This window comes from Bacillus rossius, chromosome 2 (genome assembly GCF_032445375.1).
Source record: "Bacillus rossius redtenbacheri isolate Brsri chromosome 2, Brsri_v3, whole genome shotgun sequence".
Taxonomy (NCBI): Eukaryota; Metazoa; Arthropoda; class Insecta; order Phasmatodea; family Bacillidae; genus Bacillus; species Bacillus rossius.
The window spans coordinates 120671982-120691730 of NC_086331.1; the positions used below are offsets into that span (position 1 = coordinate 120671982).

General features: G+C 39.0%; 1 protein-coding gene across 2 annotated transcripts in view; it reads right to left on the reverse strand.

Moving 5' to 3' along the window:
• Positions 1–791: 791 nt before the first annotated feature.
• LOC134529699 (adenylate kinase) overlaps positions 792–19749 on the reverse strand; it is a 47987-nt gene continuing 29029 nt past the window's right edge. For both annotated transcript variants that reach the window (XM_063364059.1, XM_063364060.1), the window contains exons 4-7: positions 12265–12383; positions 9204–9371; positions 4734–4848; positions 792–1300 (exon numbers count right to left, since the gene is read on the reverse strand). In XM_063364059.1, coding sequence (XP_063220129.1) covers positions 1179–1300; positions 4734–4848; positions 9204–9371; positions 12265–12383 — 524 coding nt within the window. In that variant the 3' untranslated portion in view covers positions 792–1178. The remainder of the gene's footprint in view (positions 1301–4733; positions 4849–9203; positions 9372–12264; positions 12384–19749) is intronic.

The window sequence follows — 19749 nt, forward strand, 5'->3', positions numbered from 1 at the left end:
TGATATCCTTGTCATAAGAAATCCGTACTTAGAAAAATAAAATATTGATGATACTTTTAGTATTTTCATTCTACAAGTTAAAAAAGAGGCTTGCACTTAGACCTGATCATGAGTGTTAGAATGCTCATTCCCGATCAGCATGAGCACAGAAAGGACTTGCCACAGCATGCTGACTCAAAATCATACATGGGTGCTGACATTCAGAATTTCCAGTGTGTGGCAGTGAGCACAGAGAGTTTTTGCTTTACTTCCAGACTGACAGAGAGATGTGAAGAAGACCTGCCTGTTAGCTGGTGTTCAATTGCTCCACAATAACTGTGATTGGTGATGAGTTTGGAAGTGTGCGCTTAGCTGACAGGCTAGAATATTTCTGTAGAAGGATCTGCTATGTTGCTGCCACATCAGTCAGGCAGCGAGTGATTTTTTGGCAAGTAAGATAGGCGTTTTTAGCCAACTGATTTTTATTAAAGAAGCTTTGACAGTTTTCTGTTAGTAATCCAACAGTAGTCGGGTCAGTTAGCAACTGCAGTTCCTGAGTAAAGTAGGTGGCAGCTAAAATATGAATACGTAAATTATTAGTGGGCTACAGACCTTTCCAATGGTTGACATCTTGCAAAATTGTTTTATTTTCTTACTTCACTCACTATATGCAATATTTTAAGCTGAACAGCATCCTTCAATGTAAATGAGAAAATAATTTGTTTAAAACCTTTGATTATAAGTTATAAAATAATTTTTTCCCTGAGTAAGCTAAGGATTAAGAGTTAAGAGAAACATCATTTAACCTCACATTTCGTTAACTAATAATTTATTAGGCAAAATACAGAACCAACATAAAACTTGCAAATGATGATATTGTCAATACATTGGCAGTTTTAATATATTACAAGAAAACACATAATAACTTAACTATTAATTTTAAAATTTTAAATTCTTAAGTATTTTTTGGCAAACCATGCGAAATGGCCAAATATCTAATTACGATATTCTAATAGCCCTCTTGATAACATAGTTTCAAATAGGTAAAATATTAGAAACTAAAAATAATTAAAAATACAACCAGGTAAAGGATATAAAACCATTAATAAAATGTTTTAAATATAAACCATCAAATAAAGTATTAATGACTTTGTTTCCAAGTCTAAAAGTATTGAATATTCAGTAAAATGAGTTGACTTTCACCAAAAGATAAAACGTTTCTTTTCTTTTTTTTGAGTAGCACCTATTGATAAAAATATTTGATCAATGTTACGGAACACTTCAGCAGCAGATTTTGCGGCATCAACTTTGTACAGCACACCTGTGAAAAAAATAAATTCAATAAAATTAACTGCCCTATTTTATAATTTATATAATGGATGAAAAATAAAATTTAAACAGATAGTTTATTAAAATATGTTCAAAATGGTAAAAAGTAAATGAAAAATTTAACTTTTTTTTTTACAATCACACAGATTTTGTAAAGTAAATATTCTTCATTTTATATTTAATTATCTACACACAAAAACTATATACAGTAAACTCTCGATTATCCGTGTTAATTGGGACCTTCCGATGCCCGGATAATTGAATGCCCATAAAAAACCCGGATAGTGATAATCCGTTTCACCACTTAAAAATGGTGTATTTACTGGCAAAAGAGTCTCTCTTCAGTAGAATTCTGAGTACAAGCAAAGGCTTTGTATACGGTGCCCCAGCTTATTGAACCGTAAACAATACTGGCACTGTGTTGCCGCCATCCTTCTCCTGACCCCTTTATTGCTACGGGAGGGAGAGCGACGGCAGTCCCAACTCAGCATCTCCCTCCACCCTTTTAACGACCTAAACCAAACATACAAAGCATTGTCAACATCTGTGTGGGTAGATGTTTTCATGCTTTTACGTTTAGAAGGCCCTGCCACAGTGTCTGATCTACTAGCAAACTGCAGAAGTTTTTTTTCATTTTTACTAATGTCTCGCATGGTTTGGATTCCAATTTCATATTCCTGTGCTAATTTCGCGGCAGTTTCTCCTTTTTTTTAACCTGTCCACAACATCTAACTTCTCTGCTATTGTCAGCACTTTACGTTTCCTTTTACCAGACATGATTACAAAAACAAATGTGCCTGGGAGAACTGATGTAAATAACTGCGTGAAAAATGCCTCTTCCAGCCGTCAGGAGTGTGAGAAGATAAAAGAGGTAAAGGGACTTTTTTTTAGCGTGGCGGGGCGCTGTGAAAAGAACGCTTGAAAAGAAAATGAAAAGGGGGGGGGGGGGGGGGGAAGTTGAGCCGGAAGCAGCAGTCAAGGCATTTGATTCCTTTTAGGTTTAAAGTGTGACAAATTGATGGGTGAAGGGGCGGGGGAACGAGGGTCTGAAGGGTCAGGTAAATAGCTTTCTGACACAGCAGAAATAAAAAAAAAAAGCGCAGCGCAGTCGCGGCGTAGCTACACCCCGTCATTTTTTTTACAACTTCATAAAAAAATCAAGCACGGATAACCCGAAAACAGGATAATCCAGGCCCGGATAATCTAGAGTTTACTGTATTCATAATATCACTTTTATTTTTGTGGTTTTTGAAAGAAAAATAAATAGTTTGAAGTCTGCATAACATGCACTACTATAACTTTAATTGAAAAATGTAGACCCAATTCTTTGGCTAATATTTAAGGATTTCCAATACGGCCAATTACATGGTGGACTAGTTTTCTGACAATCTGAACTGACACTTGAGCACTCTTAAGAGCCCTTCCTACCTGGACACACATACAATGTGCAATGTTTCAGAAAAAAAAACCATGCTATTTATAAACGAATAAAGATATCCGAGAGGTGTCTGGTTACTAAAAGCATTTAGGGATACACTGGGGGTGGATGAGTAGTTGTTTCTGGATTTTCTTTTTAACTGTATTCTTAGAAGAGAGAAAATGGATGAAACGCACATTTTCAGAATAAATTTTTAGACATAAAAATGTCGGTAGAGATTCGTGAAAGCACTCTAGGGACTTACAATACACCTCTATCTTTATTTCTCCACCATTAAAATCTCATACAGTTGCATATGCATGATGAGAAGACTATAAGCCAGTCGAAATCCTTGCACTAGAAGCACCAGTGAGCGTCGCACTTATCATCCCAACTCATTAACACAAATACACCTCTGACCAGGCGGGCCCCTTAACAGACACCAAGTTGCACTGAGATGGGATCCCACTCTGGCACACTATAGCAGATGGCAAGAAAAACCAATATGGTGGCCAATATTGCAGCCATTCTGCAACAATGTAGAGGTAGGAACAGATTCATAAGCCTTAAGTGTTGTGGTGGGGGTCTGTCTGCTTGGTGTGATCATGGTGGAAGGATACTCTGAGTTTTTTTTTTTAACTGTACCCATCAAGAAGCAAACTAGAAACATCTAAAGTTCATGATATAAGTTATCTTTCATCAAACCTACTATGCAATATATTGGGGAAAAATTTAAAATGGAATCTGAAGGCAAGGTCATTTAAGATGGCCACTGCAAAATTATAGAGTTGTTTAAGAATCTAAGGATACTTACTATGATGTGTCAGTATATATACTCATTAATTAATTTTGTAGTTAAAAATAATGATAGTTTTGATAATAACAGTGCAATACACACTTATGACACCAGAAATAAATCCGACTTGCATGTGCCAAGGAATAATACATCAAGGTATCAAAAAGGTGCACTGTACTCTGGCATAAAACTTTTCAATGCACTCCCTCATAAACTAAAAGCAATCTCCCATTGCAACCCAAGACTATTTAAAGTTCTACTCAAAAACTATTTATTAGAAAATTCATTTTATACATTAAATTAATATTATAATAATTTTTAGAATAACTTATGATGATTTGTTTGTATATTGATGTATTTAATATTCTTGTTTTAATTAGTACTAATTTGATGTGATATTATGATTTAATTAATTTGATTGTTTGTATTGCTCATTTTTGTTGACTTTATTGACATGTTCTATATTCTTTTAAGAATCTGTTGAACGAATTTTGAAATAAATAAATAAATAAATAAATAAAAGGTCACGATCAGATAAGAGGCTTCACAAACTGGATTCCTGCTGCCGGAGTGGCATAAATATTACTGGCTCCACTTATTTAATTACTCAACTATGCAATACTAATAGTACTACAAGAATTTAAATATATGATATGACATGAATCCATTACTGTGTAAATACTTGTTTCTCTCACTAAAAGAAGAAGAAAAAGGAGAAGAAAATTTATTTAAAAACTATTTAAACTGTTAAACACATCTCATTCTACAGCCTACCACTCGGCCACCTGATTTAAATCAATGTTGTGAATTTTTGAGATTCAATTAACATAGGTCTACCCTCTGGCTTTGTGTAACTCAAGTTAAATGTGCCTTAATGGTGAGAATTAAGATTTTGTTGTTTTAAATGGTTTTTATAGATATTTTGCTATGCTAATGATAGGCTGTTAAAGGAAATGAAGCTATCTAAATAAATATGGCGACTGTGTGCAATCTGATTTCAACATGCTGGCAATGAATAAAATATTTCCAAAAGTTAAAGTGTTTATTTAATTTTCTAAACTGCTTTTCACTTGAGAATAGTATGTTAAATCTAGTTGAGTACATAATAAAGCTGGTACTTAACAATGACACACAGGTGAAGACTAGGTGGAAAAATTTAATGCATCATATTATTTTTAATAGATTTTTTTTTTACAGAGAAATATCACCGACCTCTTGCAGAATAGTAGGTTACCAGGGGACGTGTCTGAGTATGATATGCCTCAAGCCGTTTCTGCAGTGCAATTGCATTGTCATCTGAACGACGGATCAGTGGTTCTCCAGTTACCTGAAAATATAATTTTGTTATATTTAAATTAAATTATTCACAGTAAATGCTTTCCAAAACAAAGCTACAAAAATGTTTCACAAGAAATATGCACAAAAAATTAAACAAAAAAAAAAACATTTTTAATTAAAACATCCTTGTTTCATTTTTTAATGAGAAATCTTGAAAGAAATTTGTAACAGGTGTAGCGTATTACTGATTATTAAGCATTCCTAGTACTATAAAAAACATATCAGCTTCATGGCGACCTGGATTAGGTTCGGGACTACTGGAAAGCTTTAAATAGTTTGTAAATGGGACACATCAACTCTTTTAATTTCTTTTTAATTTTGCATTCACAACAGGTAACAATCAATGTGTAGAGAAAAATTACTACAAAAGAATGTAGAGTTACACACATGTACATAAACCTAGTTGTACTGAACATAAATCAAAATTTAAGTAGTGGGCAAACACTCTGCCAAACTTAAAACAATAAAATGTTTTTTTAAGAAAACAAAAGGGGGAAAATACCATGCTAATGCAAAATCACATTTATGCAAATGCAAAATACACATTTTAAACATGAATCACATTTTCATATGCACTAAACTGTGTGGAAAGAAGCTTTTCATATAACGTTTTATGCATGTACGAATGTCTAAACCAATTGGAACCAAAATTTACTACTCATGGCATCTGTGTACAACCACCAGGACTTCTCCAAATGCTCCAATTCAAACATAAAACTGAAAGTCCCCAGGCATTCATATAAAAATAAACTAGTAGCAAACAATAATAAGCAAACAGATGCACAAAGTGTGGCAATAAAACAGTCAATTTTATTTAAACATTATTTACTTTAAAAGTTCGGTACCTGCCCCGAAAGATTCTTCATGTAAGCATGACACAGTTTATTTAAGAAAACTAAACATAGTAATTTCATATACTGTTCTTGTTTTATGCAATTCCTATTTTTTTGATTATGTGAGCAGTTTTGTTAAACTGTGGTGTAAAATAATCACACAATATTGTTATTATTTTAATTGTGACAGTATTTAAACCAATGATTCAACAATATTTAAAAAAAATACAAACCTCTCATTATTCAGCAGCTAGAAGTGTACAAAAATAAGAAAATATTTTGATGCTTAATTTTATTCTTTGATCAATGTGAAATTTACAAATTATATTGAAATGTACATAGTTTATTATTTAAATATAAAATGGAATGTAAGTATCATTCATTATACAAATATTTAATTTCTTGTGTTCTGTATTTATAAATTGCATGAAAATGTTTCCACAATATGCATATTTCATAAAGTCTAGTAACATGTTAATATTGTTTGGGAAACAATTAACACTTTTCTAAATCCATTATATATTAAATAATTTTAAAAAAATCAAACTTCACTATTTTGCCAAAGAAAGTACCTGAATCAACTGTATCAGCACCAGACTCAGAAAATTGATTAGATTTTTATACTTTTTTATATTTATGCAAGGTGGAAAAATTTGCAAAAGAACTAGGAATAACTGCTTTCAAAGCATTGGATGGCTCAGGAAATTCAAGCAACGTCACCATATCAACTATGGTAAAATTAATGGAGAAGCACAAAGTGTTGATACGAATGTGACTCACGACTGGATTTATAGAGAGTGGCCCAAATTGAAAGAAAAGTATGCTCTGATGACATTTTCAACGCTGATGAAACTGGAATTTCCTTTAAGTTGACCCCTGATAAAACATTGAAATTTAAAGCAGAAAAGTGTGTAGGAGGAAAGCTCGCCAAAGAGAGTATCACAGTGCTTTTAGCTGCTAATATGAGTGGCACAGAGAAAAGGAAGATGTTGGTGATAGGCAAATCCAAAAATCTGCATTGTTTTAAAAACATCAAACAATTGCCAGTGACCTATAAAGATAATAAATCAGCCTGAATGACAAGTCAAATTTTTGAAGAAGAATTGCGAAGATGGGATGCAGAATTAAAGGGATGAAAAATCCTACTTCTTGTTGACAACTGTCCTGCTCACCCTCCTGTATCTAATCTCCGAAATATAGAGTTGACATTTTTTCCACCAAACATGACAAGTGTTTTGCAACCAATGGATCAGAGCGTGATTAAAAGTCTCAAAAGTCACTACAGAAAGAAACTCTTGATGGAACTGGTCGAATCAGAGGGTACAACTTCTATTAATATGCTGCATGCAATAAATTATTTATCAAAAGCCTAGGATAAAGTGACAGCAACAACTATCCAGCACTCTTTTCATCATGCTGGACTTTGTATCTGTTCTACGAGTGACGAAGTAGAAAAGAACCAGAGTTTAAAAGTGAAGATGACCCTCCATTAACTAAGTGGGTTAAGCAGTTCAATGTGCCAAATAATTTGACTGAAAATCTACAAACCTACATAGAAGTTGATGACAACCTGACCTTCACTGAAAGATGAAGAAATTCTGGATTCGGTCAGAAACACTAAGGAACAACAAGTGGATGAAGAAGATGAAACAGACGATCCTATCCCTCCACCAAGCATCAAACAAGCACTTGATGCAGAGAAAATATCAGAAAAATACTTTCTATATAATCAAGGTGATCGGGCAGTATCTCAAGATATCAGTATAATACATAAGAAAATACATTTAAAATATTGGAGCAGCAATAAACATCAGACGAAGATAACAGTCTATACGCAATAAGTGTTGTTATTTGTATGAATAATAATTTTTGTGTGTAAAATGTGTACTATATTAGTAAATACATACTATTATAGAATAGTAAAATGATATCTTTTATTTCTCTCCATTTAACGACCACTCTCTATAATGCCGAAAAATGCTCAGTCCGTTAAGTGTCGTTATATAGAGTTTACACTGTAATTGAGTTTTCAAAAACTTAATTATAAGAACACTTTACAAAAATATAAATTACTGTGATATCCACTTCCTGACTCCATCATCATCAGTTCAACGGTACCAAATTAATAATAATAATGTATTGTCATCCGGATTACATAAACTTGCAAAGTTTCAAATCAATTTGACAATAAGAAGTAGGTTAAAATAGACTTCCAAGATTGGTTTACATAGTTCGTCGGTTAGTTACAAATGAGGCTAACAAAAGAATTTTAAAAAGGATTATGGCACCATCCACTAGTATAGTTTCTTCCACGTTCAACACTATTTTTTCATTTTGCTCTGCAATTGAGATCCTCCAGTCTTTCACGTAACAAATCAATGTTATTAGTTTACCGCTGGTGAAAACCTTCCGATGTAAAGGTAAAAAGAAAACAGAGAGAGAAGAAAGGAAAGAAAATGAGCATATCGCACCCAGAACTCACAGTGTTATCTTATCAGATATATCATTAGTCATTCACTGCAGAGGTTCACCAGTAAACAGCTCTCATAACTGGTATAAATTAGGCAGTTTGTAGGCTTAGTGTGCAGTTTTTAAACTTAGCTCTTTTCAACTTGCTAGACAATAACATAATTTCTGATGACTTTCAAAAATTCATAGGTTTGTCATGGATTTTCCCAGGAACAAAAAAAAATGGACGGCTAATTCAAGGTTTCCAGATTTACTCAGCTGAGTGACAAACCTGTTCATTGAATTTTATAATTTCACCTTCAACATGCCTTAAGAAGTATAAATTAAAAATCTAATTGCAAAAAATAAAACTGCTCCTTATGCAACTGTGAGAGATAAAAATTAGTAATATAAAATCACTATTACTGAACTTTCAAAATAACAAAAATTAAAATATTGATCACTGGTTATCAATTGTTCAATGATTACCAGTGGTTTGATTAACAGTTCCTTATGGAAATAAACCACAAATTCAGTTTGCCGAGTTAAATGCTAAAAGGTTTGAAACATTTACACATAATCACAATCTTATTGAATGTACTCTTTGGTTTCAGTCTTCTTCTCCACAACAATACACTGAAATCAATAGTTTGATTTTTGTGTTATTAAAGTTTTGAAAATAATTGTTTTAAAACATTTTAAGAAATTAGATAATTACCCATGGTTCTAATATTATGGAAATACATACACCACAAAAAGGATAATTTATGGAAATTACATGCATTAAGTTTATTATATACCACTATAATCTAAATGATTCAATGGAAAATAACAATGTGTTCTGTAAAACATAGTCAATAAAACTAAAAAAAATTTAAACATTAAGTAATCTACACTTAAGAATCAAGGTTGGTTATGAATATTAATTGAATTCATAAATGTTCCAAAGCAAAATAGCTACAAAAAAATTACTGAACTAATTCTGTTATGAAATTGCACAGAAATCAAGCACAGACCTATCACATCAAATGTGCAATATCAGATATTAAACAATTAAACTTACATCATCTTTCATTGGCACTTTAGGGGGATGAAACATTTCATGATATGACCTTCCACTGGATGGATGGATTAGTCGTCCAGTAATTCGTTGTACTAAATATGAGTCATCAATGCTGAACTCCACTACAGCATTTACTTCACTTTTTCGTTTTTTAAGCAATTCATCAAGCTGAAACCAACAAAAAACACAATTAACCACAGAGATCAATACAGTGGGAAAAAAAGGGGGGTTGTCTGTAAAGTCGGTTTACGGACAATAATTTTACGTGATAACGTCTTAAGAAAACATTGATGAAAAATTGCATACTTTTTAATTTTCAAATATTATTTACAGTTTTTGCAAATTTAATTTAAATAATTTGTTTAAATATAATCACGAACAATTAGTTAAAAATCCCGCCTTAACCTGTTTGATATTATAGAAGATTTTCTCTCACGGTGGTTGGCCGGTTCTTGCACGCTCGGCTCAGGCAGAATGTGACAGTTTTTTGTGCCTGCAGCCGGCGTTCATCGATTTATAAGACGTTATCACGTCAAAAACAAAAAAAAAACTGGCAAAGCCTGTTCATGGTATTTGGTAAAAACGTTCTTATCTACATTGTAAGAATTACATAAATAACATATAACAGCATAAAATTAAGTAGTATACAAACTCAAGAGCCATACAAACTGTATATTGTGCTAAATTTAATGTATTAAAATTAAGTGAATAAATACAGTGAGAATATAACATGAAGTTACTAATAACATCTATAATTAGAGATGGACAAATCAAATCCTCAAATACCATCAAATCCTTAGAATTTGAACATTCAAAGGATTAAATATTCTGAGAAAAAGATTAGAAGAAAATTTTCGAGGAAAAAGAATTTCAACACTGATAACCTCTAAACTTCACCAGGTAAATTTTTTCTTCATACCTATCCTGTTAACAATCCCCAAGATAGTGTACTTTAAAATTACAATATATATTGCATTTTTTATTGTTATAGATGGGTTTTCATGTAAGAGATTAGAAACACTACCATATCTGCCAACCTACAGAGTTCAAATGTCTTGAGGATTATAAAAGATTATTTTTAACTTCAGCAACTATTCTTTTGAATATAGTAAATTAAGTTAAAAATAAGTTGATCTTTGAAATCTTTTGGCAGTTTTTGTGCTAGTTGTGTTCTGCGTCGCAAACAAAAACTGCAAAGGCGCACCATTCTTACGCACCAACCAGTACTTGCCTTGAAGCTAGTCCGCGGAATGTTCAATTCACGAGCAATATTTTGAGCATTTTAATTTTATTGCGTCTCGTGAAATTTAAATTCCATCTCCTCTCTTCTCTTTGATGAAATTTACTATGCAGGTTTCAATATCAGAGAAGGTCCCTTTTAGGCCCTCTGAATGGTTTCCTTGAACCATCTGCATTCTAGAGACAAAGCAAATCAGCCCTCCAATTATGCATGTTGCGTTCAGTAACGGCATATTGACGAGCAGCATGGCAGTGGTTGGTTTGAATTGCGTGATTTGCCACTATAATCTTAAAGTTGGCATTGTAACTTCGTCTCAGTCCTTTTGACACCTTAAATTGTGAACTCCCACGCCTCTCTACAGTATCTATTTTATAAAAAAATTCACTTTCCTACAATGAAAAACAAAGCACAAGCGACCAAACAAATGACAAACACTTCTAATACTGATCAAAACGCTGACTAGTAGCGCTTTTACTTCACGTTTTGGCCGCATTACTGGCGCCAGCCGTGATCTTGACACAATTGTCTCGCTGCGCCACGCCATTTCAAAACATTCTTCCAGCAGCAAAGATGTAGGTTTGCGATTATACTGCGACCCTCACTTTCAGTTTTCGCAGTTTTTATAAAAAAAACATCGCTTTATAATCAAGTAAATACTGTACATACTTACTGTCGACATGCTGTCTTTGTTTCACTACGATTTTTTGTTGCCCAGTGATATTTAAAAAAATTGTTTGTCTCCAAGTCATTAGTCCTTAAGTTGTTTGTCCTAAAGTCATTTGTTCTAAAGAAATTTGTCCTAAAGTCATTTGTTGTAGAGCAATTTGTCTTAACAGTGTTTGTCTATATATCATTTGTCCTAAAAATGTTTGTCTTTAAATTGCTTATCCTTAAAGCATTTGTCCTAAAAGCATTTGTCCTAAAGTTGTTTATCACAATGTTGTTCATCCCTAAGTCATTTGTTCTAATTTTAGGACAAACTATGGGCATGCACTTTAAGGACAAACAAATGTCTGACAAACAACATGTACTTTGATGACCTTGGTGTCACTTGGGCGAACCAGGTTACGTTAAACTGAAGTAGTTTGCCATTGCCTAATGCAGTATAGGAGTGAAGGGACAACACACCAACCAGTCCTGAACCCAGGAAGGAAATTTCCACAAGTGAAAAACACTCAAACTCTGGTCCTTTGGCTCAACAGCCAGAAGCTCTAGCCACTGAGCCAACAAGTCAGGCTCTTTACAGCAAATAATTTATATAAAAAACTATTTTATGAATATTTTCTATATTTTGAAATCACAGTCTGTTTAAATATTCACAAACATAGTAACAGAACTTATAAAAATAAAACACTGCTCAGGTGACTCTGGGCAGCAGGTGGTCATACCAGAACCTGTTTTCTTCACATCCTGATTTTCCGTTAAACTTTGGAGAAAAGGTTGTAGGAAGAAATGAAAGGACATAGATTGGAGCAGAAGGAAGAGAGTGCCAATGGGATATAATAGCTGATGTTTGAAATTTCCAGTTATAACCCTAAGGTCAGCAGTTTGCAGATGTATTCTTAGGCATAATGTGACCAGAAAAAATTTAATCACACTGGCATAGAACAACCTTTTTATATTCATCCATTACTGTTTTGTTGTTTCAATATAGGGATAATGTTTTTAGTAGAAATTTATAAAAAAAAATTTATGTAATGAAAATAAAGTTATCCAATCTAAAATGTATCATCAAAACAGAAATATGCTACATTTCATAACTTTTAATGTTATACATAGGTAATATTCACCAATGGCCTTAAGAGAATATGAAATATTTACCTTTTGAGCTTGGACTACAGTACGTGGAAATCCATCCAGCAAAAAGCCATTCTTGCACTCTGGCTTGTCTAAATTTTCTTCAATTAGATTGACCACAAGTTCATCACTCACAAGTTTTCCTGTAAAGACAAATGAATTATTTTTTGAGAAGTATTTACATCAAAGTTTCTACAAACACAATTAATGTGAATGTTTGAACACAGCTTATTTTAAATCTGAAATGGAGCATTTTCATGCACTACACAACAGTGGGTAGCTCAATCTTAGTAACAGCATAGCCTGCTGATCACCAGACCTGTCTCTGATTGAGCATCAAAATAGCAGCCCCCGGCCAGTCAAATATTAAAATGGATTTTGAAATAAATTTTAACAAAAGTGCTTGTGATTCTGTGTATGTAAGAATATATAATATTATCTTACATTTATATTTGTGAAAATGCCAATTGAATATCGCAGCTACCAATATGGCAACAGATAGGTAATTGCAAATTGTAACAAAGTAGGTTATTTGCAAACGTGTTTCCAAGAAAAACCTTAAGAACCATTTGAGTCCTCCTTGTCTTACAGTCATGCTTTTGTGGCAAGTGTCATTTATTATCAGTTAATCACTACCCCATTTTTTTAGTCCATAATAATAATTATGGAAGTCCTATCACATTAAGCATTTGCATATAACCTTGAAATGTAAAACAAAGAGAGGTGGCACAACAGCAAAATGCTAGGCTTGCATTCTAGATGACCAGGGTTGAAATCCTTGTCCATTTCAATTATTTTCTGAAATCACTCCAGACAAATGCTGGTAAGGTTCTTTAAATAGGCCATGGACAAATCCTTCCTCAATATCCCTTACAAATATACTGTTTGGCTATCTCTAAAAATCTCATTGAAAATGAAAAATAAAACCTAAACAATAAAAATAATATATCAAAACAGTACAATATTTGCCTTTACTCGTAGACCATTTAATTTTTCTGAACTACCAGGTGCTTCAGACATATTGTGGTTTTGCAAAGGGCAACACCACACATATTTTTAGAATATATCTTATAAAAGTTAATACATTTTATTAAATTATTTTTTTTTAGATTTGACATTTGATTGCTTAATTTCTGTATGCAGACTGTTTAAAATCTCTGTATATAAAATTATCACCCTACACTATTTTTATTGATATCGGAATGCATTTGTAATAACTTGTTTACATGATTTGATAAAAGCCCTCAAAAGTATTTTGTACCCATTTTGGCATGTAGGCAAGGTTGATAGGTAGCCAAACATAATTTTTTAGTAGTTGTTACTGTATTTTATTTGCTAGTGTATGCTTTCACATAATTTTGAGGTATTATCAGCCATTGTTCTTGTCTCGAAGCAGGGTAATGAGATAATTTTATCAATTACATCAGTACATTAATAGTAGTAATATGTGGGAACATGAACTTGTGATGGGTCCCACAGACAAAAAACCACAAAAATTAAGGGAATTTTTCAAAAAGTAAAATGTATTGTTAATGACTATAATTTTAAAGATGGTCTGTGACTGAGGTTATATCACATGACTGACTGCTTTTCTCCTCGGTGGAAGAGAAAGGTAGCCCTGACAGTCGTTCGCTCATCATGGTACTTAAAGGTCGCGTCGGGTGGCGATTCACAATATAAAATGTAAAAATGTTGTTGAAAATGTAAATTTCATAGCTGTGGTCCAGGTTACAGCAATCTAGAATCATTTTTAGAACGTTTATATTAGAATTTGTTGATGATAATCATCTGCAAAAACCCAGAACATGGCAAACCTACTTCGAGGACAGAGACCTTTGGTTTTACCATGCATCATAACAAATATTGGAAAGTTTTTTGTTGTAATTTTTGTAATCAATAACTTCTTATTAATTATTTTAGATACAACATAAATTATAATAATTTTACTAGTCACTGTGTTTATAAATGAAAACAGTGATGATTGAACTGACGTCGTCCGGGCCTGCGGCCCCTTTGAGCCCGATATGACACCGCCCAACCACCGTTTCAGTTCAAACCTCCCGCTCGTGCGTGCGTGTGTGCGTGTGTGTCTAGCCCGGCAAGAGGGCGCTTAGCTGCAGTGCGCCGCACCCCTAATTTGCTACGTTTTAATATTATTTGTAAACCCTTTTTGTTTTCATTCGTCTTTGCCCCAGTGTTGTGCAATTTACTTGTGTTTTCTGTAATTTAAATAGGTTACCTTAAATAACTATAGACGTTGCCCGGGCGGACCCGAACAGGCACGGACTTGGACGAGGGTAGGAATGCTTTTACATAAATTGTCATTAAATAAGTAAATAGTAACGAACTTTCCATTGTCAGTAATTTTTATATATTTTTAATGTTTATCTGTAATTTACTCAACTTTCGCCGGGGCACGGAATCGTAGAATATAGTAACGGTAATTGTGTTGGCGCGAAGGGCGCCATGTTGCCACCTGCGAGCGATGAGCTCAGCCCAGTCCATCTTCATCACTGACCGAGAGCAGACGCGCCAGCACCCCGGGGACTTCAACCTTTGTTCAGCACTGACCAAGTAATTCTGTCTCGTTAATTATTTCTGAATCTCTTTCGTACGTCATCCTCGGGGCAGCTCTCGGTCAGCGGACTGTTTAATTAATTAATTGTCTCAGTCGAGTTTTTTTTTCATCACCGTGTAATAAGTAAACTTTGCAGCATGGCCACGTGTGCGGACCATGCCTTCACCTAAACCGATTCGTGCCTCAGGCTTTTTAACCGTGTAATGTGTAACGTGTAACGGGCGTGTAGAGAGACGTGTTAGTGAAATTAAATCTGGAAAATAAATATAAAGTGAGTATTTATTTAATCACGTGGTGAGTGAGTCTAGGAGTGTGGCGTGCCCGACGCCTAGAGCGGGCCAGGTCTGGGTAGCTAGGATAGAAAGGGCTGGTAACTCGTCCCCACTTGGGCTACGTCACGCCCTGAGCGAGAGACTCCGCCGGGTCCACGTGCCCTTCCACGTGGTGGCGCCCATAGTTAACATCTCGAAATCACCGGCAATGCGCGATCAGCCCTCAAATGGCGCCCAAGAGCGTGGGGCGAGTTACATCTTCCGCGAAAACCAGACCTGTACGAGCGTGTGAGATAGGCGGTTGTTACGCGGAGCGCGCGGAACTAAAGTTCGCGCTGGAACTATTGTTCGCGCGGAGCGCATAGCGGGACTCTGGCGCGCCAGCCACGTGATCAGCCAAGCGCACGCTTCCAGGAATCCGCGCACAAACAACGGACTCCGAGCGCAGTAAGTAACACAGTGCTGATGTGTTCGTGAGGACTGTTCGCGTGTAGAGTACCACGTGCGTAGACATGTATCCGTATCCGGACGAGTGTATCGGGTGTTACTTTCCCTGCCCGAGTTGGGACTTGTATGGCAGGACCGCCGCCGGATACGAGTGTGGCTACTGTACGGAGTACCGCATACACGGCGTGACGAAATGTGGAGCTAGGTCGTGTCCCGGAGGTAGTGGCGAGGGATACCGCTGCCAGGAATGTGCCGGCCTGTGGCATCGTGGCTGTATCGGCGAACGTGAATGGACCGTACTGCGCAAGTTTTTTACCTTCACGTGCGCACGGTGCACTGCCTACCTAGCCACCCAGGCGCAGTACGAGGCAGAGACGCTGGAAAATCCTCCACGACACGCCTCGACGCTTCCCGAAACGCCGACGCCGCTCACGCCGACACCGACTCCGATCACGCCGACACCACTCACGCCGAAAAAGACGCCGCTCACGCCGACGCCAACCACGCCGAAAACGACTCCGCTCACGCCGACGCCAACCACGCCGGAAAAGACGCTGCTCGACTCGCCGACGCAGCCCGTGCCAAGGACGCCGCCCGTTGCCGGAACGTCACCGCCGCACCAAGCCGACTCCTCACGCACGACGCCGACCCCAGCACCACGAAGGTACGTCCTGACGTCACCCGCACCGCCACGTGTTACGTTACCGACGCCTACCGCTCTGACAAAGACGCCCGTCGTCCTGACGCCCACGCCCGTCGTCCCGACGCCGACGGCCGCCGTCCCGACGCCCGCCGTGCCGACGCTCATCGACTTGACGTCTCCCGACACAAGTCCGATCCCGCCGCCGCCTGCCACACTGCGTTTCGTCGACCCGACGCCACTTATCCCGACGCCGACGCTCGCCGTCCCGACGCCAACAATTCCGCTTCCGCCACCTCCTGTCCTGGAGCCGCCAACCTCGGCACCTCTCGTCGACCTGACGTCTCCCGACGCTGGTCCAAACGCATCATCGCCAGCAAGACCTCGTTTCGCCGACCTGACGCCACTCATCCCGACTATGATGACGCTTGACTCGCCGAAGCCAACCGAGCGACGCCCGACAACGACCGTCCCACCGCAGTCTGCCACGCCGTCCAGCACCCGCCTCGTGTCGGAGACACCTCCCGACGCCGGAATGACCTCGCCACCGCACCGAACCGCCGTCCCGACGCCACCAAGGTCATTTCCGGCGAAACCCGCATCGTCTCCGCCACACGACTCGCCACGGACGCCACCAGATTCGACGCCGACGCTTCGTGTCACCTTGTCGCCACCACCTGGCTTCGACGTCATCCGGCCGTCGTCACCGCTACCAGAGTGCGCAGTCGCAAACAGGACGCTTTGCGACACGATGTCCAGGGCCATGACGCCGAGACGCCTGAGCGCCGCCCCGCCGCCTGGATTTGCTCCTCTGTGCCCGCCTGGTTTCGAGGCACAGACGGATGAACCGGACCGAAAGAGAAGGACGCGCGCGACGCCGACGCAGACGCCGCCTACAGGCCCACCTGACGCGACGCCAGGAACGACCGAGACGCCACGACGCCCGATTCCGACGCCGAATGCCGCAGTACCGGAACACCGGTCAAGTGCCCTGCCGCCCGAGACGCCACAAAAATGTCGCAAGTTGGCAACATTGGGACGCCGCACCGTGAAGAGTCGCCTGAGCTCCCTACATCCGCCTGTCGCGATGCAGGTCGACGCCACGACGCCGGGACGCCCGACCGTCCCACCACCGAACGTGACCACCACCCGGACTTCGACACCTGTCACCCGTCTGTCACGACGGGCCGCGAAGCGCCCGCCTGTCGGCGAGGCTGAGCCGGGCCGTGCCGAGCGCCGCCCGCGCTTGCTGCCCGCCTGCCACGAGCCGCCTGACCTTGGCCGCCGCCGTCCCTGCCGGCCAGCGCCCTGGCCACCGCCACGCTATCACACGCAGCAGCCGCCGCAGCCGCAGCTGACGCAGATTTGGGGCTCGGGACAACTGGTGGGTCACCACCCACAAGGTTAGTCAGCCAGCGCCCATTCTGTCCGTGTGTATCGTCCTCCATAGTGTAAATATTGCTCAACTGTCATTTTGTAAACATTGCTCGCCGCCATCATGTAAACATTGCTCGCCCTTCCATCGTGTAAACATTGCTTGTCCGTCCGTCATGTCAACATTGCCACCTGCCCGCACAAACATAAACATCAACATTGCCACGTGGGAGTGCGCGACGTAAACACCACAGGCAACGCCCCCCAACCATCTGTCAAACGGCGCTGTCATATCGGCCTACTTTCGGAGGGGGCAATTGACGTCGTCCGGGCCTGCGGCCCCTTTGAGCCCGATATGACACCGCCCAACCACCGTTTCAGTTCAAACCTCCCGCTCGTGCGTGCGTGTGTGCGTGTGTGTCTAGCCCGGCAAGAGGGCGCTTAGCTGCAGTGCGCCGCACCCCTAATTTGCTACGTTTTAATATTATTTGTAAACCCTTTTTGTTTTCATTCGTCTTTGCCCCAGTGTTGTGCAATTTACTTGTGTTTTCTGTAATTTAAATAGGTTACCTTAAATAACTATAGACGTTGCCCGGGCGGACCCGAACAGGCACGGACTTGGACGAGGGTAGGAATGCTTTTACATAAATTGTCATTAAATAAGTAAATAGTAACGAACTTTCCATTGTCAGTAATTTTTATATATTTTTAATGTTTATCTGTAATTTACTCAACTTTCGCCGGGGCACGGAATCGTAGAATATAGTAACGGTAATTGTGTTGGCGCGAAGGGCGCCATGTTGCCACCTGCGAGCGATGAGCTCAGCCCAGTCCATCTTCATCACTGACCGAGAGCAGACGCGCCAGCACCCCGGGGACTTCAACCTTTGTTCAGCACTGACCAAGTAATTCTGTCTCGTTAATTATTTCTGAATCTCTTTCGTACGTCATCCTCGGGGCAGCTCTCGGTCAGCGGACTGTTTAATTAATTAATTGTCTCAGTCGAGTTTTTTTTTCATCACCGTGTAATAAGTAAACTTTGCAGCATGGCCACGTGTGCGGACCATGCCTTCACCTAAACCGATTCGTGCCTCAGGCTTTTTAACCGTGTAATGTGTAACGTGTAACGGGCGTGTAGAGAGACGTGTTAGTGAAATTAAATCTGGAAAATAAATATAAAGTGAGTATTTATTTAATCACGTGGTGAGTGAGTCTAGGAGTGTGGCGTGCCCGACGCCTAGAGCGGGCCAGGTCTGGGTAGCTAGGATAGAAAGGGCTGGTAACTCGTCCCCACTTGGGCTACGTCACGCCCTGAGCGAGAGACTCCGCCGGGTCCACGTGCCCTTCCACGTGGTGGCGCCCATAGTTAACATCTCGAAATCACCGGCAATGCGCGATCAGCCCTCAGAACATGCAACCAACGACCATGGGGAAAAATGTGATAAATAAAAAACACTTGCCTGGCTGTACAACCAAATAACCACAAAATGTAAACTGCATATGACATCTTTGTCTCGAATACGAATGATCAAGTCATATACTGCAAATTTTGGTTCCAGTATGGCATCTCTGCCGAGAATGGTCTTGTGCGCAAGTTCACCCTTCTAGTCTAGCTGGTGTACGACTGGAAGCTGAGTGTTTCAAACATAGGGCCCTGGTGAGTGCGAAGTCTTCACTGCCCACTGCATGATCTGTCGTGTCGGATAAACAAGCCTCGCACGGCCACAGGGCCCGGTTGTATGCGTGCAGTAGCACGTAGCTGTCTCTGGCACGCAGTACTTTGGGTACGTCCCACTGATAGTTGCATTGTATTTCAGCTGACAACGGCATGCCAACATAGCACGTCCACGAAGTTAACATTTTGTTTAGCCCCACCCCCCCTTTCCCTTTTCCCTTCCAAAGTGTTCCCAAACATAGCAGAAATGTGCTCTTCGTTGAAATCTGTGTTTTCCAAAATTTGTAACCCTTTTTTCAATTGAACTGAGACCTTCTGTCAAGTTTCCATCCATAATTTGATCTTATAATTGAACTGGGTATAAAGAATCAGGGTCTTAATGTCTTGCTCTTGCTCATGCATTTCTATAAGCTTCTATATGATTGTCTGCTCCTGATTGTGTTAATCCAGCAGGTCTTCAATATCATCGCTATTCACTTAAAAATTCATTTATCTGACAAGATAGACAACTTCTTCAATCGCA